Source organism: Aphelocoma coerulescens, chromosome 2 (genome assembly GCF_041296385.1).
Source record: "Aphelocoma coerulescens isolate FSJ_1873_10779 chromosome 2, UR_Acoe_1.0, whole genome shotgun sequence".
Taxonomy (NCBI): Eukaryota; Metazoa; Chordata; class Aves; order Passeriformes; family Corvidae; genus Aphelocoma; species Aphelocoma coerulescens.
This window is the reverse complement of record NC_091015.1, coordinates 60,973,351-60,997,099: the sequence shown is the minus strand read 5'-3', so window position 1 is coordinate 60,997,099 and position 23,749 is coordinate 60,973,351. Positions and strand designations below refer to the sequence as shown.

The 23,749-nt window shown below is 44.0% G+C and overlaps 1 protein-coding gene and 1 long non-coding RNA gene across 4 annotated transcripts in view; one reads left to right on the top strand and one right to left on the bottom strand.

The window, feature by feature from the left end:
- The window catches only part of EGFR (epidermal growth factor receptor), a 158,389-nt gene extending 147,968 nt beyond the window's left edge, over positions 1–10,421 (bottom strand). For both annotated transcript variants that reach the window (XM_069007755.1, XM_069007756.1), the window contains exon 1: positions 9,959–10,421. In XM_069007755.1, the coding sequence (XP_068863856.1) occupies positions 9,959–10,064 (106 nt within the window). In that variant the 5' untranslated portion in view covers positions 10,065–10,421. The remainder of the gene's footprint in view (positions 1–9,958) is intronic.
- On the top strand, positions 9,279–21,988 carry LOC138106692 (uncharacterized). 2 transcript variants are annotated; one of them, XR_011149069.1, is made up of 4 exons: positions 9,279–9,396; positions 11,349–11,393; positions 18,446–18,642; positions 21,279–21,988. It is a non-coding gene; the product is annotated as an uncharacterized lncRNA (long non-coding RNA). The 2 variants fall into 2 exon arrangements; XR_011149068.1 differs by having other exon boundaries at positions 18,446–18,668.
- Positions 21,989–23,749: the final 1,761 nt, after the last annotated feature.

The window sequence follows — 23,749 nt, the reverse complement described above, 5'->3', positions numbered from 1 at the left end:
GAGGAGAAAACCACTCCACTCCTGTAACAGCTTTTTGACTAAAGGGGCTTACTGTTCAGCAGTTTGCAAAACATTGTGCCAACCAGTCACCCAGAGACTTGAGGATACCTCCCCCACATTGTGGGGGAAGGTTTCCTTGTCTTCATGTGCCCAGTAGATGATCTGTGAACCTTCAGATTTAACACATGAGAAGCAAATTTGTCAAACATTAGTCATGTCTGCTCATAACACAGCTGTCCCTTCCCAATGATTAAAAGAAATGAAGGTTTTATTTTTCTACCAGCTTCTAAATGTTGTACAGAATTCACCACCAATGCCTTCAGGTAGGAGAACTGTAACTTCCACTCTCAGAAGAAAGAGTGATCACATATGCAAAATGGTATTTTTATCTGGCACTGAAGATCTGGTATCTTCATTATTGTGAAAGTCTCCCTTATCAAATAGGTATCCCTTGTGTCTAATGTACCTTTCATGCTATTTTAACTGAAAAAGTTGGAAAGACACGTGATAGCAAAATTTTCTCCTGAATAGAGCAGATGATCACTTGGCCAGCAGGCCCCAAATCTTACCTATTCTCCAAATCCCCTTCAACCAGAGCTACTTATTGCCTTTGATAGTCCAGGGTGTATTTCTTAAATTAATATTGCTTTGTCCGTGCTACAAACAGTATGACAGAGTAGTAAAGTGACCATGCATTTTTTCAAAACACTATTTTCACAACACCAAAACCACTTGGGATTTTTCAATTTGATAATATAGCCACTTAAAATTAAGACAAACTACAAAATAACCATGTCTGGAAACAAAGGCCAAGAAGACTTTTTCTTCCTTGTCTTCTACACTGAATTGCAATGCTCTCATTCCAAGTCCAACAGCAGAAGTTGCAGGTGACCCATGAAGCACATCCTCTTGGAAATACCAAGGACAGCACGTAATCCATGAACACGTCTGAGAAAAGCAGTTTTCTGCACCTCTGGTTATGCACATCCATGGGAGTTGATGGCCAAGTAAGACATGAAGGAAAGCTAAGACTGCAGCAACTGTAAATACTGGGGAAGCACTGAGAATTGCCTGCTACAATTACAGAAAATGGAGGTGCCCTTGGCCAGGTGACCTCTTTTTCCTGTTGAGTATCTGTTCGCAGAAAATTCGCATGAAAACCTAAGTGTAGAAGATACAGCACAATGCCACCTGTGCAAAACAAATGTGCACTTCATTTTAATGTAAGCTCTGGTTAAGTGGCTTGTGTTGAAATGCTACCTAGCATTCCAAGTGTAAACCAGCTTAATCATATCTATTGAAAACCACATAATAAATAACATGAAATATGCAGCATGCCATCCTAATTGCAGAGGTTGTCTCACTTACTACAAGTCATTTATTTATTCAAATGACTTGAGCTACGTGATTCAATCTGAATCATGGGAACTAGTTACTGATTTGTGCAAACAGCCTCTTACTTCTTTGCTAAAGGCATTGTTGAAATAACTGACCGAACTGCTAGAACAAGCTTCTTCCTCAAACCCTGCCTCCTTCTTTAGTTTTACCTCCTGAGTGAACTTCAGAAAACATCATTGTTCTACAAAAACATTGTGAACTTAATTAAAAAAAAAAAAAATTAATTCCAATGTAATGAATTAATTAATGCAATGGGAAAATTGGTATTTTCAAGATCAAACCACTGCTTAGTAATAGGGAGCTGCACATGCAACCATAATTTCACTTTGCAGAACTGAAGTACACAGCTCTCAAGAAGAAACATCCACTGCCTCAGATGTGAATCAAACTCAACTTTCAGAATTGCACATACATCTGAGATCTTAATGGGGGGAGGGGGAATGAATACATATCCCCAGACAGAAGCAGCTACAATGGGGCTTTTTTTGGTTGGTTGGTTTTAGGGTTTTTTTTTAAAGTTAGGCCTTGCAAACATGAAAATTGCCACCATAACTGTGCTGCAGCTACATAGAAAGCATAACTCAGGAAACAATTCAGACTTTACATCTGCTTACACCCAACCTCAATTTGCAGCTACTGTCTCACACTGCTGTTATTTCAGGAGGTGCCGGGGCTTCCCCGGGGCATTGGAGCAAGGGGCCAGGCATGCTGAGCCCTACCACAGGCAGGGAATGAGCACGCTTCAGTCGCCAGGAGCCAAGCCAGATGCATGCCACCATAGGTCACCTCATTCCAGGCTCCAGACAGCCTCCATCAAGGGACATGTCCCCAGGGAAGGACACACAGAAGGGCCTTCAGGAAAGTGAAGGAATGATGCTCCACACGAGACATGTTTCCAAAGCTTGTGAATAAGCCCCAAGTAGGATGCTGGTTACCTTCAACTCCAGGCAGTGTTTATCCTCAGCTTGGGCATGGGGTGAGAGGCCAAAATACTAGCAGCCAACTCCATCAATGGCCAGATGTGTTGCCTCAGGCAAGCATTCAAAGTCTCTGTGGTTTCGATCCCTTGACTCATGATAGGTAAAACAATACTTTTCCCTATCTAGGAAAAGTGCTGGGTGAGCTCACAGTGTCCCAGTGCCAAGAGTGGCCAATTTCCAGGGCTTTCCTGGTTATCTTCATGTTTACTGCAGAATCTGGTGATGGGAAGGCAGGGATTATGCCACCATGTTCTGATTACCAAACATACAAACCCTGTTCCCACAAAGTGATAATTTTCTTCTTATAAAAGCCAGAGCTAAAATACTACTATCCTGTCATCAAGACAGCTGGTTTATATCCTCTTCTTCCTTCCTTCCACCTCTTCCCCAGAAAACATCCTGTCTGACACGGTCCCTGCCAACTCATCCAACCTCACTGGTCTCTGCGCCTAGAAGGAGCCATCTACCCCAGCAGAGTAGCAGAGTTCTAGCACAACTGCCTTTGCTGACCCTGAATATTATTAGTTTCTCAGTTTGGGATGGAGGGGACTGGCAAATCCCCCACTTTTCCAAGGAGCTGGCGGATACTCCTGGGGGAGGCTACCCACTCTTCACACAGCACCTTTGCAAGGGAAAGCAACCAGAGAGAGGTAACCGCTAGACAAGAAGGCTTTTAACCCACACAGAAGCGTGGCTGGCCCTTGGGGCATTGCTACTGCTCAGCAGCGTCACCCTGCCTGCCCAGAGCCCCGGCCCGCCGGCTCCTGCACCTCCAGCAAGGAGCCTGCAAGCCTCGGGCTCCTCTGGAACTCAGCAAGGTAAGGTGAAGGCGCCAAACATGCAGAGTCCAGGGAGGTAGTGGACACCAAGCTTCTTTTAATTTACACATATTTATTTATCTCCATTTCATTATTTTTACTATTTCATTGTTTCAATTGATGGAAATAGAAAAAAGTTATCACAAGTATTTTGGCTTCATTTATCTCAATGTTCAGAGAGATCAGAGCAGAACTATTAATGTGTATACAAATGACAGTTTACCCCACTCCCAAAACCTTAATTTTACGAGCCAAGCTCAGCTAACATGCCTTGGCCAAAATCTAAGTGGGAGGGAGGTATAAGAAAATCAAGTGGTATTCTGATATTTTCAAAATAAACCTGCAAATTTTCATTTCAAACATTTCATTTTGCTTCTTATCCAACTTGAAAAAAAAAATGGTCTCAGGTCAAATTTGATCTTCCAGATGATATTAAAACAGGGCTTTTTTTCTTGGTGTTTTGTTGCTGGTTTGTTTTTTTCTTTTCACCTCACCTCACTTAAACCACCCCTGACATACTTGTTTCAGTATGACTGGAAGTTATTCTTTTTTCCTAGGTTTTTTTTCCTCTTCAACCACTGAAACAAACAAAAGCCACCCATGAGTCAATGCACACTGCTAGTAGAACATGCATGTGAACACGTAGATGTTTACTTTCAGGTACGCAGATGTGCTGGGCAGACCAAGGCACGCTGGCAGAAGGAGGATCCCTGCATCTGCCTTGCACAGATCTGTCAACAGGCAAAACACACTTTGCATTGAAGCTTCAAAATGAAAGCTCACACATCCCTATGGGATACACAAATCCAGTGCTTCTCCCTCCTAACTATGCCTTTTGTTCATTAAAAAATAATTTTAAAAAGGTGTGTTGTGGTAGCACTTGCACTTGTTAGCTCAATGGCCAACTCACATGGCAGTATCTTCTCACTCTGGTCATCAGAAAGATTTCCTGTTTAAACACATAATCTCACAGGTAGGGTTCTCCTCTTTCTTCCTCTGAGCAATCCTCAATAACATTAAGCAGAGAGCACAAGACCCACACCAACACTTTCTCCCTGTAAGACAAACTACGAAGTCATGTCGCAGTTCTTAATAAATAACCATCTTGCTTCAGCAGAAATGGACATTTATTTTGGTCCAACTTCTCTGTACAGAGGATTACATTTTTTTTTCCATATTTCCTTTAAGAATTACTTCTTCTGCACATACTAATGCCAAATGTTCTGTAACTATTTCTGAAATAAAAAAAAAAAAATACACTATTACTCAATACTGTTAGGTCAGCAGAATCCAGCCATAAAAAAGGAAGCATTACAATTCTGTTTGTCATAGTTGGAAGTCAAGAAGTAACATAACCAGAATGGACTGAAACACCACTACATCCCATACTGTACCTACTAATAGTGTTCCTGGAAGTTCCTAGAAGAAGGGGCACAGGAGAAGGTCAAATCCATATGTACTTAACCAGATCAGTGTGTACTGTATTAAGCTGAACAAGGACTGTCAAAGTCCACACAAAACATCAAGCAGTGGATTTCCACACTGTGTACCATTAATCCCTGGAAAAACATCATTCACCTGAACACTTTCTACCAACACCTACACAATGCTGGTAAGCCCATGTTGCAGGCTCTCCATGCCCTCATGCATTTCTTGAGCTCTCTAAAGCCATCAGGCATGAACAGCAGTGGTCCTCAGGAACGGAGGATTTCTGATCAGTCACATCCAACACAGATCTTAGACCACCCTCAACACCAGAGGCATGTGGCATTGCATCAGCCTTGTTTGAAGAGTGTATCCCAGTGGTGAGGGCCCCCTCGTCATTATCCCTGCTCCCCTGCCATAGACCTCAGTGTCACACAGCCCCTGGCCACGGTCCCTCTCACAGGTGCTGGGTGAAGCGCTGCTCAAGATCCAAAGAGGCAAATTCTGCACTTAGAACAAGATGTGTTGCTCAAGCTAACCTTGAGGTGAGTGTGAGACAGGCGACTATCCCTGTCAGCACAGAAACTGCTGCTCGAGAGGTCATTGCAGGCTACACACCTCCTACAACTGCAGGAATCAAAAAGTGAGAACGATCCTTCCACTGAGAAGCAAATAACAGCTCTGCTGCATTTCCTAATAACTTTCTCTTTCTGATAAAACGAGCAATTTCCCAGCCAAGTTGAGTGTGATTCCTGTGCCAGATTCCCGAGCCCTGAGTGACAGAAGTTCATTTTCTGCTAGTAGATGCTCAAGGAAAACAGTACAGCAGAATGGGGGTTTGAGAAATTATAAACACAATTAGAAAGTGCCTAATGCAATTCACACATTTCCAAAATAACAATTATTCTGTCTAGGAAGTAATCTTTTTACAGAATTAGACCTCACCCCCGCTTTGACTAATCTAGATTTATAAAGGTTTGTCAGCCAGGTCACCCCAGGAAGTGTTCCTAATATAGAGCAGCCAAAAGATGCTTTTGTGAGTACAGCCAGTTCTGGCTCCCTCAAATAAAGTTCTACAAATGAAATCTGTGTTACACAAACCCTTTTGCAATACAGATCCAAGTCTAACATGAGATTTAACACAAGTTCTCGTACCCATAAATGTTGGTGCTTATAACACGCTGACACCAATTTTGAGTATCAGTTCTTTCTGGGATAATCCACTCCCATACACAGCGTGACTGTACTCTCTGATGCACACATACTACTGAAACCTGGACTAGAGCAGGAGTTTGTAGCAACATCAACAGTTTCTATGCAAAACCATTCCATGAAGGTACTGTCATCCTCCCTAAAAATGAAGTAAACCTTCCACTAGGCTTGTTTCTGAAGAGCTATTAAGCAACGGCAGTTTGTGCTCAAGGAAGATAAGGACACCTTCTGAAGGAACTGGTTTGGCTAGTCAGCTACCTTGCTGCTAAAGCTAGCATATCCCAGTGATTTCAGTGATACATGGATACCTAAATGCAAAAGTCAGCCCTGAGGACCATAATGGCATTGTGCGACACTCCCCAAAAGTCTCTCTTTATAAATTAACAAATAAATTACAATGGACTACTCTGATTGTAAAGTCTCCAGGGCATTGATCTTGATTTCCTATTTATCTGCAAATCTCTTAATATACTCTTGATGCAAGAAATAACACATTTGTATTTACTAGCACTTCAGCATCTACTTTGCTCACCATCCACACACACACTTTGCTGAGATGCCAAACTCTCTTGTAAAATGTTGCACCAAGTCACTGTATTTTGCAGATTGACTGAATTAAGGAGATGAGTGCTAGCATTTTACCTTCCCTTCCCTGCTCTCAATGATGTGATTTGGGTTTTGTTCTTAAGCATTCAAACACTGAGGCATTGGAGTAAGAGCAGCTCTACGCTCAACATTATTTATTTCTATTATCTCACCAAATTGGACCGCATCAGTATCTAAGTTTCCATTTCTCCAACTGCATTTACCATCAAGATTGCAGAGACTTATTTTAGTTTCCAAATCCAAAATTGTTTGGTCATTTACCAAGGAGAATAAAAAATAATAAATGGCTGCACAGACAAGACCTCACATAATAAATACATACACAAACATAACTAGCTCCTGTCCACATAGAAAATTCCACTTGTGTCAGTAGTAACACAAACAGGAATGAGAGAACAGTGTACCAGCTCTCCCAGGATTGTAACAGGAGTATGAGACATCCTTCACCTGATACCAGGTAGACAGAGAGCCCTGTTGATTCCTCAGCCAAGCTGTGGATGTGTGGGCAGCCCCCCACTCCTGAGAGGCCCCCACAGCAAGCACAACTCACAGGCTTCTCCTGCCAGATCTCTGCTCCACAGAGCAGTGGCCAGGTTACAATGAACTGCATCTAAAAAGACACTGGATGCTTGCATGGAACTGGATCAAGCTCTGCACAATCCAAAGACCCATCTACTTGTACATACCTGACACAAGTAATCACAGAATACTACACAGTGCAGAAACTACAAGACAAGGTAAAGGGCAGCAATACTCAATGTAAGTGCACACACAGCCCACACGTAAACACTGCACAGGATATTTCACTTCACACGGACAAGAATACTTCAATATCCTTAAAGAACTTAGTCCTTTATATAAGACTCCAGGTACAGAAAGCTACTACAGTCCACTCCGGCAGCTCCCGAGCTGCCCAGCATGCCTGCGTGCACGCTCCCGACACGGAGCAGCACACTCCCATCCCACAACGGCTGCAGCTACAGATCAAAACTAGAGATATAAAACCAATATACAGCAACAAAAAGCAATCTGCTAAACCGTAGCACTGTCGCCGAGCACTGGCACACAAAAAGGACATGGGTCAAATGCGTCCAGCATAAGTGGCATGCCAGCCATCACAGGTATTTATCTCAGGTACCACTGAGCAGGCCACCCAGGGTACATTAGTGGAAATCCGGATTAGTTCCACTGTGGTCAATGTCGGTCAACATCAGAGCAGGTAGATAGAGGCGGGCATTGATCTCTGTGATGAGGGTACTTCAATTTTGAACAATGCTGTTTGGTTCTGGAATATGCTCGATTAGGCTTCTTTTTTGTATCTTAATGACTACAATGTTATAACAAAACCAGTTTTCTCTCATCCATATTCAAGAAAATTCATTCTACAATTTTGGGAAAAGACACAATTATATTTAAATTTCCATTCAAACATTATGTTGATCGGATTTTATAGGCTGATTCTGATGTTCTTCTAACAGTTGCCCAGGCACCTTTTTTTTTTTTTTTTTTTTGAGACATCTCCTTTTGGTAATAGAATAAATCTGGTTGAAATTTTAAAAAGTGTCATTTCACATGCAATTTGAACTTGTAAAAATCCACAGAACTTGGTCCTAAAACTCAGAAGTGTTGTGTATATTTATGACAGCACATTTACTTTCAGCATTACTCTGAATTCTGATGCTAGGTCCTATCATTTGACCAAGGAGGCAGTCCCCAACATACACTGATCCTCTACTACCTCTTGGACCTGTTGCTTCAAATCAATATCTCACAATTCTCAGATGCTGCTTTATTTTGTACCTCTGAGTAATTTTCTTGCTTATCTTCAAGTGCAGGGAGAAACTAATAAAGTCCAGTCAATTGATTAATGCTTTCTGAAGAAATCCTTCTGCCTTCACCTGTGCCACTGAGCCTCCAGCTCTTACCAGAGGAACAGTTACTTGCTGATACAACATCCCGAGAATAACCCCTATTGCATTTATCACGTAGATGTTGATTATTTAGTAATCCTCAAAAAACTGGCAACCTCCTAAGCTTGTGAGACACAGAATTAGGCATTATAAACAAGGTATTTCTTCTCACTCTTTACATATTCTACAGGGCATGTGCACCTGAGACTGCATCTCAAAAGACTTTTAACACAGGCAGAGCAGATGGGAGGCACTTCTCATCAGCTTCAAAGGGTGATGAAAAATAAATAAATAAAAAAAAAGGGGAAAGAAAAACTGCCCATGTTACATCAACAACAGGTATGAACTTGATTTCTGGAACAAGAGAATCTTTCCGCTTTTTAAAGGTTGTGCAACTAGTTCTTTTGGATGGGGTGTTCCTCACTTTCAGGGCGTCTTTACAGTCCACAGTCACGAAAGACTAAGTCAGTTGCTCTAAGCCCTGCAATCAGCTCTTCTAGAAAGCAATAGTTCTCTTCACCCCCTTTTTCTTTAAAAAGAATGAAAGGAAAAAAAAGAAAAACCAAACCACCCAAATCTGCATTTTTTCCTCTGGCTGGCAGATTTCCAAGATAAAGAGGACTGCTCTCCGGCTGGAACAGCAGCCGGGGCCTGCTCTCCAAACTCACAAAAGAGAACACCACACACAGAGAAAAAGCGACGAGGTTGACCGGCCAGAAACGTCTTCTCACCCTCTGAAGCAATTTCTCCAATAAAGAGGGAAAATCCAAGCACTCGCGGCAGCCCCACGCCCCGGCCCCACAGCCAGCCCCGCCGTGCTGTTCCCACGCACCGGCGGGACGGGCGGGCAGCGCCGGGGCTGGCAGCGCCGGGGCTGGCAGCGCCGGCAGGCTCGGGACGGGACGGGACGGGACGGGACGGGACGGGACGGGACGGGACGGCGGCTCCTTCGCGCCGGGTCGGGCAGGGATAAATTGCTCCTCTTTCTGATAACTGGGGAACCAGAACCCACATGACGCTTCCTCCCTTTTCAGTCACCCTCCCCAGGTGCGTACTTCTTTCTGTTATTACTGTGACTATCTTTGAACAGGACAAGCGGAGGTGTCCGGGTCACAGAGACGGCGGGTTACCGGAGCGGTGCTTACTCGGGAACCCCGCGGCTTTTCCCAGCCGCGGTGCAGGGGAGCCGGGAGCGGCTCTGCTGGGCTGAGCCGGGGAGCGCGCTCCGGGGAGCGACTGGGCAACGTGGGAAGGGGGGAAGTAGAAAAAAGAAACACTAAAGGAGAGAAGCACAACAGATGAGATGTGCCAAGGCTTATTCCCTTTTATTTCCTCCACCCCCACAAAAGAAAATAAGCCAAGAATCAGGAAGTCAGGGCTGCGTGATCGCTGCTATAGGTTTGGTTTTCTCCCCGTTTCTCCTCTCTCTCTGCTTTTGGGGTGGTTTTTCTGTTTTGGTTTGGTTTTTTTCTTAGGGAAATAAGTAGTTGGGACTTTCCCTCCGCCGCTCCCCACGGGAGGCCGCGGCACGCAGCCGCCCGCAGCTCCGGCTCCCTGGTCCCCCGGGACGCCGCCGGCAAAGGGCGGCGGAACCCCCGCGCCCCCCTACCTTTTTTTCCCTCCACGGCGAGGGAGAGAGCGAGGCGCCCCAGCAGCAGCACCAGGACAGCGGCGCCGCGGGGCCCGGCAGCAGCGAGGGGGCTGCGGCCGCTCATGCTGCGGGACCGCCGTTCCCTCGGCGGAGTGGCTGCGGGTCGGACGGGACGGGCGCACGGATGATTCCGCGGAGCCGCTCCTGCTGTGCTCTTCTCCCGCGGCAGCGATCAGCTCCTCTCCGGCGCTCTGCCCTGCGCGGCTCCGAGCAGCATGCTGGAGGGCGGCTGTCGAGGTCTGCGCGCACACGTGGGTGCCCCGCTGCGGGTGGGCTGCTGCCTTCCTCCTCCTCCTTCTCCTCCCCCCACCTCTGCTCCTCCTGCTGCAAGCGGCGGCGGGTGCGCAGGGGCTTGCGGAGCGGCTGGAAGCGGCTGTGGGACGGGGTGCGCCCGGCTGCGCTCTCCACTCGGTCGCGGAGTGCAGGGGCTCCCTCTGGGGACGCCAAGGAGGAGGAGGATGGGGAGGGAGCAAGGAGGAGAGGGGAGGAGAAACCGGCAGCTCCTTCCCCGCCCAGGTGGAGAAGGGGCGGGACCCCCACCTGTCCCGGAATATAGGATGAGAGGAGGTGGGAGTGGTGATGAGATAGTTTAGCCATTCTTCCTTACTGGGAGGGGTGTGTATGTGTGGATTTTCTACTTCCCGGCAGCTTCTGCCCGGTAGCTGCCAAAGGCATAAGCGTGCGTTTGCGCCGCTGCTCGCGAAGAAGCGGCGTGGCCCTAACGCAGCTTCTGCCTTCCCGTGTGTCCCCGCCCGGGAGCGGTGGGGGAGCAGAGGTTTACAGCAGTGCGGGTGTCCCGGGGGCGTTTGCGCTACAAGCGCTGTCCCGTCCCATCCCGTTCCTCAGGGAAAGCTATCCCGGGCAAGGGAGAACTCTCAGCATTTCTCAGCATGGGGAGTAGCGGAGCCGCTCCGGAGGTTCAATCCACTCCCCAGAGGTGCATCTCCGGGGCTCCGGCCTTGTTTCTGCCGCCCGAAATCAGCGGAGCTCACTCGGCCTCTGCGGATAGTCCTGCTCTCGTTCTGTCATTTTACTCCCAATACTTGTAAGGCCAAGTGTGTGCGTGGAATGAAACAGTGAGGTTTTGGTGCATATTTAGCACACGGATGACAGGGTCCGTATCTGCCCATACTGCTTCTATTCCCCTGCCACCAGCAGTGAGAAAGTGCTCGCTGCTCCGCGTAGCAAGTTACTTAATAAACACAAAATAACACAAGTGTTCCTGAGGTGCTCCAAGTACTTCCACAGACATTAAGCAAAAGAGTACCTGTGTGGTGGTCCTTTCCCCCAAGAGGAAAACCCAAGCTATTCAGTATTCATTAAAATAATCTTACCGTTTTTTTAACAGGCTGTTTCTTCGGAAAGTGGGAGGAAGCACTGTCTTGTCACTCAGGTATGTAAATAGGACACAGAAGTGCCACTTGTCTGGGCTGGGATTTCTCCGAGTAAATCGTGATTCAACATTCAAACTTGCTGAATGCTGGTGCTAATTTCTTCATAAAGCTCTTGTGAAGGCTTAGGTTACACAGTCAATAGGATATGAAGACTTAAAACTACTGTGATTAAGTGGGAATTCCAGAACTAAAGTCAGTAATGACATGAGTTTTGGGAAGTTCCATGCTAAACACCTGCGTCTGTCACAGGGTATCGGAACACAACAGATTGCAAAATAGCCACTGAGTGTACCTTGACTTTCCTCTGTTATGCATGTTCCTCTAAGAGATGCATTGCCTTTCTCCTACCAGTCAACTTCCTCTGTAAAATCTTTTTTTTTTCCCGATAGTTTAACTAGTCACTGTCCTAACTAGGCAAAGAAAACTACCATCCCCTTTACACGTCCTAGCCCAAAGCCCAATGCCCGACCACGTGCCTTTAACCATGCATTACCCTACAGGCCTGTAATCATTTATTAGGATGAATTGCATTACAAGACAGCTTTCATTTGCTGTAGCTGACATTCTGTTCAATTATATTTTGTAAATAATGTGAAAGATGTACTTTGAAGTAAACTCAGACATTAATAACATCCGAGGAACTCTATCCATATGATTGGTTTCATGGCTGTGAGGACAGAACCTGAACTTACAATATTAGTACAAACTGGCTTCAAAGATTCTCACTCAGTGCAACTTCACAAACACTATGTGTATATGGTTCATTTTCATTTATTTAGACAAATAGGAGGATCTTTAAAAGTGAGAGAGACCTAGGGAAAAGAGATCAGCTTCTAGGGAGGGAATATTTGCAAAGCATTCTCAGCACACACTAATGATTACAGCTTGCATTATGATAAAGGAAATGCAATTAAGACAACCAAGAAATGACCTTCAAATCAGTTCAGTATGTAAATACTAAATAAAAATGTGCCCCTAGACATGCACATTGGGTGTCAAGCTACCAATGTAGAAGGCAATAGAGTTTTTAAAATCTAGAAGAAGAAAGGGTTCAAAGTGACAAATGAAAACTAAACTAAACATAGGAAAAAAGGAAAACATTTTTGCATATTAATTCAGTGGAGAAACTGGTCCAAATCTTGTCCTAACATGCTAAAGATCAAATACTTGCTTTTCAGAATTTTTGTGATTCTACCTGCTATACTGAGCAGGAACATTTCATACTTGCTTCACCCTCCCATCACGTACTGCTCTTACATAAATGCACATAAATTCAAGTATTCAATCCCAACTAAACTCCTCCTTCATTGCTGACATGGTGAGCAAGGGGAGACTAGGCAAATTCCCCTTTAAATTTTTTTCCCACACTGCAGATATCCACTACAGGAGACTGTCATCTGCTGCTGGCAGTGCAGCACTGCTGAAGGGGCTGCACAGCAAGCTGCCATAAATTCTGTCCTCCCACCTTTGTGAGCAGAAATGTGTTACTTTTGTGGCATTGTGCTCTGCTTGCCAAGGTCATGAGACATGTAAAGGAACTCTTAAGACTGAAGTTTGAGAAACTTACCACAGGCAGGAATTTCAGGCCTTTTTTACACAACTGAGCAATTTCTGAAATGGTTCTGAAATGTCAAACGTTACATTTTCCCTAAACAGCTGGTCACATATCCAGTGACTGCCTTTGGTATAACTCCTTTGAAGCTAACATGAATTTTACTAAGGGCATGCAATATTCATGTTGCAAAACTTTTATTACTGGCTGCATGTGTGTGTGGATCAAAGATCATGGAACAAAGGCCAGCCTTTTGATCACCAATTTTTAAATTGATCGTTCGTAGTGAAAATACTAAATGCAACATCTGTCTTCAGCTTTCTTTTGATTTGCTTGCTTTATAGTATGTGTATATATATGTATCTTGTCTTCTATATATTAACCATAAACATGCTGACCTATGAAGATCATGAATCTGGTAGTTCTTTCACGTGAAGATACTTCTGGATTGCGGAATTTGACTGCAGTTACTCACCACCAGTTGCCTGCACCACTGAGCTGGTTACTTTGCCACACATGGAGAGGAGTAGCTGTAAGAGGATGAATAACTGATTTCCCTATCAGTGGAAAAAGCAGGATTAGTTCTCCTATCTCTTCCACATTCCCTCAAAACAGAATAGAGTTTCAAAATCCTCTCAAGAGTAAAAAAATCCCTGCTGATGGATCATTTCCTTACATGAAAAAAAAAGTCTTGCTTTTCATTATCCGCCAAGAGTGGGTCATTTGCCCCTCAAAAAAAATTCATCAGCAACCATTCCTCAGTGGCAATGCAGCTCTTCTCTGCATGTTGTGAAAGTGATTTTAAAGGGCAGGCCCTTCAGTGGAAGAGAAGAAATTAAATAGAGATGAATTAGCGTGGTTTTACAATCCAGTTTGCTTGGATTTTGCATGGTGTTTGAGATTGTTGACTGTATTTTGCATTGTAGTTTGTATTCTATGACTCCTCACTGAGCTTTTAAAGCAAGGGCTGAGATAATAATTCATGGAGCTTTATGGCACTTTGCATGTTGAAAATATTGCACAAACATTAACTAATTTATCTTTGCAAATCTCCTGTAAAGCAGGTTAGCAGCTATCATTTCCATTTTATAGATGTAAAATAATTTGCCTTGGGCAGAGTGTTAGTGGCAGAGCTAGGGTTATTACTCAAGAGCTGTTTATTCTAAACATTCTATTTAAACCTTGGATCATGCTGCTTCTAGAGAGTGTCCCTGATGAAAATTGATGCATTTTTACACACTCAGATTATCTTTCTCTCTTCTCTTAACACTGTTTACAGAATCACAGTTGGAGGGGACTCATCAGGATCATTGAGTCCAACTCCTGGCTTTGCACAGGACACCCCAAGAGTCACACCCTGTGCCTGAGAGCGTTGTCCAGATGCTTCTTGAACTGTCAGGCTTGGGGCTGTGACCACTTCCCTGGGGAGCCTGTTCCAGTGCCCAGCCACCCTCTGGGGGAAGAACTTTATTCTAATGTCCAACCTAAACCTCCCCTAACACAACTTCAGGCCATCCCCTCAGGTCCTGTCACTGGTCACCACAGAGAAGAGATCAGTGCCTGTCCCTCCTCATAAGGAAGTTGTAACTGCAATGAGGTCTTCCCTCAGTCTCCTCCAGGCTGAACAGACCAAGTGACCTCAGTCACTCCTCATAATGCTTCCATTCAAGGCCTTTTGTCATCTTTGTTGCCCTCCTTTGGACTCTCTCTAATAGCTCTGTATCTTTCTTAATTGTGGCACCCAAACTGCCCCCAGCACTCGAGGTGAAGCTGCACCAGTGCAGAGCAGAGCAGGACAATCCCCTCCCTTGTCTGGCTGGTGATGCTGTGCCTGATGCCCCCCCAGGACACAGGTGGCCCTCCTGGCTGCCAGGGCACTGCTGACTCATATCCAACTTGCCATCGACCAGGACCCCCAAGTCCCTTTGCACGGCACTGCTTTCCAGCATCTCATTCCCCAGCCTGTCTGTACATCCAGGGTTGCCCCATCCCAGGTGCAGAATCCAGCAGTTTGTTTGTTTGTTTGTTTGTTTGTATAACAGCACTTAGAAAGGACAATACCAACAAACACGTGGGTGTTGAAATTTAACCTTAATTATAATAAATTGCAGTCAGTATTTCAACACATGACCATAGTGTTATCTCAGGAGGGTTCCTACATGTTCTTTTTTTTTTTTTTTTTTAATATCCGTGTTTTATCTATCATCTCAGTCACCAAGATCACTGTGGCATTTTTCAGGGAACTTCTCTTAAATCAGGAACAGACTTTTAAAATTGTTTAAACTCTGTTAAGGATTCACAGCAGCGGCTTATACACTAATGAAAGTAGGCAACAAAAAAAAAAGTTTAAAAATAAAACCTGTGTGGCTGTAGTGGTTTTTAGCACTCCAAGACTTACTGCACTCATTGCATGGGAGAAAGTTTGAGCCATCTATTTTCTGAATTATGGCTTCTCTTTGAAACAACCCCCAGTTTTTGTCCCATATAAAGCAGAAAAAAAAATGTTTCTTGCATTTTGATTAATATCTAAAGTAATTACAAGGAAAAAAAAAGATATGGCAAATTCTTTCTGTATTGAAGATAAACGCTGCAATTGATAAGATAAACTGAAAACGGTTATCAGGGTGTCATAGGAATAACTACACTGTATTGACAAAAGTATTCAGATTTACTTACCATATAATTATTCTTTCCCCTCTAACAAAATCTCTGCTGAATGCCTGGGGAATGTGGCACCTCCATTGCCATCTAGGACATAATTTCAAAGGGTAGAATACACTTCCTGCTTAAAAGCATCATTTTGTTGTTTGTAACTTCATGTAGAGACTTCTGTGGTTTTTCACAAACTTTAACAAGTCCCTCAACTAGGCATTTCTGGCTTTGTTCTTATGTCAGTAATTTTACAGTCCACGAGGGTAAGGACATAAGGACTGATACTGTGATGGAATGAGCTACATTACATACATAATCTTTGTTACTAAACAGTACAAGTTTCCTGCATAAAAACTAGCTCCTGCCTTATTTCTGTACTTTGTTGAGGTGAGTTACACTGGTATTACTATGGTACATATATTATATTACATATATTCCTTCATTCAACCAGAAATTATACAACCCTGTATGATCGCAGCAAATACAGTTGGAGCGTGCTGTCAATAAATGAGATGTCAGTAGAAGCAGAGCTAGCACAGAATCACAGAGTGGGTCAGGTTGAAAGGGACCACAGTGGGTTATCTGGTCCAACCTCTCGGCTCAAGCAGGGTCATTCTAGAGCAAATTGCATGGAATTGCATCCAGATAGTTCTGGAATGTCTCCAGTGAGGGAGACTCCACAGCCTCTCTGGGCAATGTGTTCTGGGAAATGTGCTTGGTCATCTGCACAGTAAAGAAGTTCTTCCTCATATTCAGATGGAACTTTTTGTACATCAGTTTCGGCCCATTGCCTCTTGTCCTATTGTTTGGCCACTACTGAGAAGAGCCTGGATCCATCCTCTTGACACCCTCCCTTTGGGTATGTACATACATTCATATGGTCCCCTCTCATGGACATGGTTCATGGGCAGCTTGTTGTCCAGAAGGATCCCAAGGGCCTTCTCCACAGAGCTGCTTTCCAGCAGGTCAGCCCCCAGCCTGTGCTGGTGCATGGTGACATTATCAGATCACACTGTGTAGTTATTCAGGATGGGTGAGTAGTAATGCTAGGTGTCTGATTATGAACACTATTACTGCTAATTGCATTACTCTCACTGGCTGTTCTGCACTTCATGCTCTTGCTCACCTAATTCCTGACCCACTGCATAGACTGTCACAGCCCATGTATGTCCACAGTGACAAAGAGATGGGGACAACAAGCCACAAGCCCATGCCATGAACTTTGCCTCAGGAAGAGTAAAAATGCCATGAAGCCAAGCTCAGGTGTGATGTTTGGTTGCAGTTGGTTGTGTTTATCCTGCACCTTCCCTTCCCTTCCCTTCCCTTCCCTTCCCTTCCCTTCCCTTCCCTTCCCTTCCCTTCCCTTCCCTTCCCTTCCCTTCCCTTCCCTTCCCTTCCCTTCCCTTCCCTTCCCTTCCCTTCCCTTCCCTTCCCTTCCCTTCCCTTCCCTTCCCTTCCCTTCCCTTCCCTTCCCTTCCCTTCCCTTCCCTTCCCTTCCCCTGTTCACAGCTCCCACACCAAGTTCAATACCACGTGCAAATACTGCAAGCGGTTGCTCAAAATACTCTTTAGGGGATCGTAGTGCTGAGAAATCTGTGGCACAGAGAGAGTGAGGAAAGCTGGTAGCTCTGAGTAAACACGCAAAGAATGTGAGTTGCATCAAGGGTGTGGCTAATGGGGGTTTCTACAGATTCAGCCATCTCCTGCCATTTGCATCCCAAGTGGACACAGATAGCAATGATAAGGCATTGCAACACTGTGATTCTTCTGAAAAACTACAGCAACCAGTCCTTATGTAAGCTAGCAAACATAAAATAAGTCAGCCTTCCCTTATATCCAGTCCTTGTTTTGCACTGTGGAGGTGTCTACCTTAACTGACTTTTCTACATTAATTCCTATATGTTACTCAAATTAAAACAAAGATACACAGAGGCTGACCATGCAAGTAACTGTACAGGGCCATTCTCCAGTATGAAATGAATTGTCACAGAGTAGATTGTATCCATCAGAATTATAAGGTCTCTCAGCCTACTGATGTGACTGCATCCACACTACCATCAGACTGATGTGGTTGCATCCAAACTACCAATCAGGAGCACTCCGTGCCTTCTGCTGCCTCTCAAACTTTATGTGGAAGACTACTAGCCAGTCTAGCCTGGGACTGTATAAATGAATAGTGCCGATGATCTAGCACCATGTGCAGGGAACACTCCCTGCACAATTGACCAACAGGAACATGGTCATAGCTATTTCCCAATATTTTGCAGTCAGCAGTTCTGTTCCTTACTCATCTCAGTGCACACAGATTCAATAACTAAAGTATCTGAGTAGGTAAATTTTCCTTTCTAGCCAAAAAAAGCAGAGATGATAATCAGTTCTTTTCTCCCAGCCCTGTTAGTAAGTACCCTAATGTTTATGGACACTTTCTTGCTTGTTCCTTCTCTGTGACCCTGGAGATATGCCACTGAAATCATTACCTTGCATTTTTTCCATGGAAAACTAAGCCCACTAACAAAGCTGTCACTGAAGAGAAGGGGAAAAACATTTTTCTGTCATGTGCTTTGAGGTTTTGTCTGCCAAGGGTTTAAACCACAGAGCAGATAATAATTTTTATTTAAAGCAAAGTAAGTCATAATGCTTTAGAAAAAATTCTATCATGTTTTATTCAGCACTACATAGCTAAGTAATAAAGACATATGTGGCAAAGGCTTGTCAATTCAATATGATTAACGTAACCTAAATCCCAGAGATACTGCAACTGCATTGAAACAAATCCCTCAGGACATGGAGGGGTAACCAGCTGACTTTTTTGCTTAATGTACCTTTAACTTCCAAAATCTTTCTCAGGTAAAAGTTCTGCAGCATGTTGGAGACTGTCAACAAATGTGACTGAGCAGAAGAGCAGATTCTGGAAATCAGAGATGTTACAAAGTGCCCAACTTTCCAGCAATGGAAAAATGAAAAATCCTTTATTTTCTGATGAGGAGGAGCCAACATAAATGCCCCTGAAGAAGGCCTTAAGGCAGTTTGGCCAACATAGCAAGGTACATAATCAAAGACTGAGATTTGGGTAAGTCACTTGGTGTTGGAGGATTGGATTTGTGAAGTAAAACAGCTGCAACACAGGCCCTGTCATCATCACTGCATGTGTTTCTGAGCATTTTAGTTCAGACTGCCTCTTGTGATCCTGTGGACTGAGTGTCCAGCACTCATTGGGGTATGCTACATATGCCCGTGGAGCACATCTTTCATCTTAGCTCCTTTTGGAAGAAACACAGGTTATGCATCCCAAAGCCCATGGCATGAGGAGGGTCAGCCTCAGAAATGCACTCCCAATCCATACCAAAAGTCTTTTACAAATTCTTGCCTGCAATCTGAGGTTTCTAGAAAAAAAGAAACAATAAAGTATTTTAGTTCCTACAGAAGTAGAAATTTTAATCTTTAGAAGGCAAGACAGGACCTAAAACTTCAGTCTTTGAGGTTTCCAAATGGGGCTGACCCCAAACCCAGAACATAAACAGACTCAGTCTTTCACGGGTTACCTAGAAAACCACTCAATATGAAAATGGCAATGGGATGAGAGTGCCAAGCACTTCCCATTGCCCAGCAATACTGCAAGATAAAAAAGGTGAAGTAAACCCATGGGTAACACAAAAGATACATAGGACCTGTAATGAAAAGAATAAGCTAAAAACAGCCAGGCAGCTCTTCAGGTAGCCATTCCAGTGGTACACACCAGCAGGCAGGCAGGATGGCAAACAGGGCTGGCCACTGCAGCCACAGAAATCAGCTGCTGCCACTCAGTTAGGACAAAGTTAGTCCACAAACCAGGTAATCAAGAGCTGACATCACATTTTGGGTGCTGTCAAAACATGGCTACAAAAAGGTGTTGTGAGGAGCCACCTGAATGCTCTGAGATTTTTCTTCCTTCCTATTTATAGCATGGTCCCCAACACACCTCAGGATATCTATTTGATCTCAGCTCTTTGGTATTTACTTTTTGAGCTCCCAACAGCTTTGATGGCAGTACTCCCTTTCTGTTCAGACAGATGAGCAATTCTTTGAGTATTTCAGTAAACCGTCCAGAGGTAATTAAGATATAGCTGTCTCCGTAGCTTCCTGTTCTCCAAATTCGGAGTCAGTCCTTAAAATCCTCAGCAAGAGGATGTGAACCTCTAATCAATTCCGTGTGCACACTCCCACCTCCATCAGACCCCCAGCTACCAGTGTGTGATATCCTGCACTGCTGGTAAGAACACAATATCCTGGTGTAATAGAAAGCATACCATGAAAGAGCCCAGGGATATATGAGGATGAAGAGACCTGTCTCCTGCCAATTTTATTTCTGAAATGGGTCAGATTGGATAGGTTACTTCACATTCTCCGTCATCCCATCTTCATAAGCAGCTCCCTAAACTACAAGCTCCTCGTCATTTGATTTCATGCATTACTTCCTTTCCCAGCCACTTCTGCAGAACTAGAGACCCAATTCATTTAAAAAATGAGACCCAGTGCAAGAGCATTAACTTTTCCAGACCTGCTTCCTTCCTGACCTCACTGCTTATTTGACTGTAAAACAACTGATGCTGCAGTTTTCAAAGAGGCAAGCATGGACCACAATTTCTATTCCCAGTCTGTGGGAGTGGGAAAGTGACTTCGGCATAAATACATGCAATTTGATACTTTAAATATATTTTAAACCAGCTCCTTTTCCTTTAAGCCTAATTTCCTCTGCAGATAGAAATTTATCACCAAGGACTCAAGCATCCTCAAAGTTTTATCAATTTAAACTTCAATAATGTTCTTCCTTCATGTGTTCATGCTACATTACCTAGCCCTTGCTTATCCAGCCAGCATTTGCTCATGCAAACCAATACTTTGGCTTTTCTGGCTTATTTGCGTGACTGCTTTTTCATTATGTGCCTTGCCCAATCTATTAATTTGAGATGAGGGTCTTGTGGGAATTAATAAGTCTGCAAATGCATGAGCTGTTTAAAATCTTGCCTGTTTCCTATCTGGTTGCAGAATATAGAAATGCTTCTTCTATATGGAGCAGGCAACAAATGCCTGGACCTCCCAGCAGTGGAACTACTGGAAATTGTTTTTCTACAAATTATTTTGCTTTCTCCTTTTGTTGCCTGTCATCTGCAGTACCCTCCTGTGCCCTCCAACACCAGCTTGATTAGAGACAGCTGGTATGGAGATGTATCCATGGTAATTTGCCACGTGGGCTGATGGTGGTACAACAGACAGCTGCTGAGGTTGCAGTATCTCCTCTTTACCTGGTTTCACAAAACTTGGGAGGTCCTCACTCTTCCATGGAATTTGGTTGAAGTTAGTTAACAGGGATGGGGATCAATAGATGGAATGAATCTTTCTTCTAAAATAAAAAATCAGGAGCTGGCAAGAAGCTGTGATTGTGTGATTGAAACAGTTGAAATGTGTCCTTGATGTCCTTTCCAGTGCCTCAGGAATAATGACAGGTTTAGAGAGTGCAACTCCATGACCTTATTTGAATTGGAGCACACCACAGTGTGTCTGAACAGCTCTCTCCAGGCTTTTTTTTTGTAAGTTTAAAGAGACTGTATCAGGACATCATAGTGCTCCAAGGTTACCAGAGTTGTTACGGCTCATGGCAGAGGCATATGTGCTCCATGATTCTGATGTTTGTCATTCACAGATCTGCTCCTGACCTTTGCTTTTATCTCTGCATCTTACCCTGAAGCTAGCATAAAGTGCTACAGAAGCCAGGTGTACTTGAGCAAGCCCATACAGAAGTCAGAGGGCTTCCTTGGAGAGTCGGCTGCCGGCTCACAAGGACTTCCCTCAGGAAAGGAAAATAAGGACACTGCATTTCTCGTGCAGTTTCTCAAGAACCAGAAGATTGACCATAAATGAACACCAGTCTTACCTGAATCTGGAGAAGGAAGAAAGAGGAAATAAGAATTACCTTGAAAAAGTCTCGAAAACAGAAGTGGAAGCCTGTCACTGCCTTTCAGGGAGACCTATGTGTGGATACAAAAATGCTGAAGAAAGAGGAAATAAGAATTACCTTGAAAAAGTCTCGAAAACAGAAGTGGAAGCCTGTCACTGCCTTTCAGGGAGACCTATGTGTGGATACAAAAATGCTGTTAGCAAGGAATTTTCCTGCTTCTTCTAAACTGTGGGATACTTTTCTCTCTCATGGAAGATAATAGCAGAAGTTCTGTAAACTAAGAACACCTGTGACCTTGTAGAACTATGTTCATGGTACAGTAGAAAAATATTTTGACAATGGATGTTTTAAGATTTTAGCCAGTCACCCCAGGGGGGTGGCTGATCCTTTGTCCAATTAGACTATGAAGAAAAAGTCTATAAAGGAGTTTGTAAAATAATTAAATAAATCAATCTTGCTGCACAATTCCTGCCTGCTGGATCTTCTCTCCTCCTCCCTACTGCTGCGGGACACGGTAATAACGACAGCAGAAATACCTATGCAGCTTACTAGTGCAAAAAGGAAAAAAGTCTGTCCCAAAGGAGGTAAGTTTCTATGTGTGGCCTGAAAAATTAGATACTGAAGTAGGAGCCAGAACTTCAAAACCTGGAAGTCTGTGTAAGACCAACCTTCCCTATGTAAAATGGGGATAACAAGTAGCAAAAATACTTGAACAATTTTTAAGAATAACAACTTAATAACCACATGGTGGTTTACATCTAGGGAGGGCTTCAGGAATGCTAGATATTCTTAAAATCTTGACTTTCCGCAATGGTTTTGGTTTGTTATCTGCAAGGGAGTGTTTTCTGTCTCAGGGACCAGCTGCACTCTCACTTCTTAAGTGAAGTTTCTTCCCTGAAATAGAAAGATGTCCAAGTTGATGAGATACAGCATTGGCATTGCTGCTCTGTTCACTCTTAATTACTGGTGTGGTGACAAGAGCCATATAAATCAAGCCAGTCCAGCCAGGAGACCTTACCACGGGCTGCTTAACCTCTACATTAATATGAACATCTGACACTTCATTTTCTAGAAGGGCTAAAAACAAGGGTAAAACCTTGGGGGAGGCCACTCGTTTGTATGTGTGGAGCAACGTGGGGGGAACAGAGGCCATGAGCAGCAAACTCCATGGCTTGAACCAGTATAGGTTCTTCAACCCTCCCATTTGCCCATGATGTGGAGCCCACTCAGACTTACTTGGAGCCCAGTGTGAAAGAGGGCAATGAACTCAGGTGGAGTTTGCTTCATAGTGGTTGCGTATGTGCCTCGAGGTAGGTCCAAAGCACACAAAAACTTCACTGCTGTTGGTAATTGGAGTGGAATGATGTGTTTGCTTTCTTTCCATTTTAAAACAAAAACCCAGCCTGAGTATTTTAAATAGCAGCATTTCTCTAGGAAAGGCATTTGTTTACTGTAGTGCCTGTAAAATTCGTCAGAACGAGAGTATGGGAAAGCCTTGTGTTATTCACAGAACAAGTATAACAAGTTCTGCAAGCTCTCTTCCAATGTTTCACCAATTCACTCTGCTCAAAGCTGGCAGATTAGACTTCATAGTCAACACAGTACAGAGATTTTCTTTAGTTGAAGAATTAAATACTGCAGTGTCTTTATAAAGTCTGGGCCTAACACATATAACTACCTCCCACCCAAATAGCAATGGCATTGCTAACAGGCACCAGTTTTTCTGGAGACAGGGCCAGGACTTTGAGAAACTTGCTCTGCTGACATTTGGCCCAGAAGAGGAGAGGTCATTGGCCATCTCCCGCAGGCCCCATAGCCCACACTCTGCAAGAACCTTATTTACCAAAGCTGTGCTTTTCCCCTCAGTGCCCAGCTTTGCTGGGAAGGACATCGCATGGGATGTGGTGATGTATGTGAGCAATTTATAAAAGAGTTTAAGTTCCTTGAGGGTTGTTAAATACTGGGACACAATCGTTGAGTCAGGGAAGCTATAACACCACAGAAGCAATTGGGATTGTTTGGGATGGGGAAAGAGAGGTGTTATGGAAGCATTGATTTTAGTTTGACACAGTACAGCTTCTCTCCCCTTAATTAAGAAAGCAGAAATGGAAGTCCTTAGGCACTGTTCTCCAGCTTTTAAGGCATTTACATGTACAGAACACCTCTTCTTCCCCTGGGGAGTGAACAGCCTTTATCCAGCACCACTGGAGCTATTT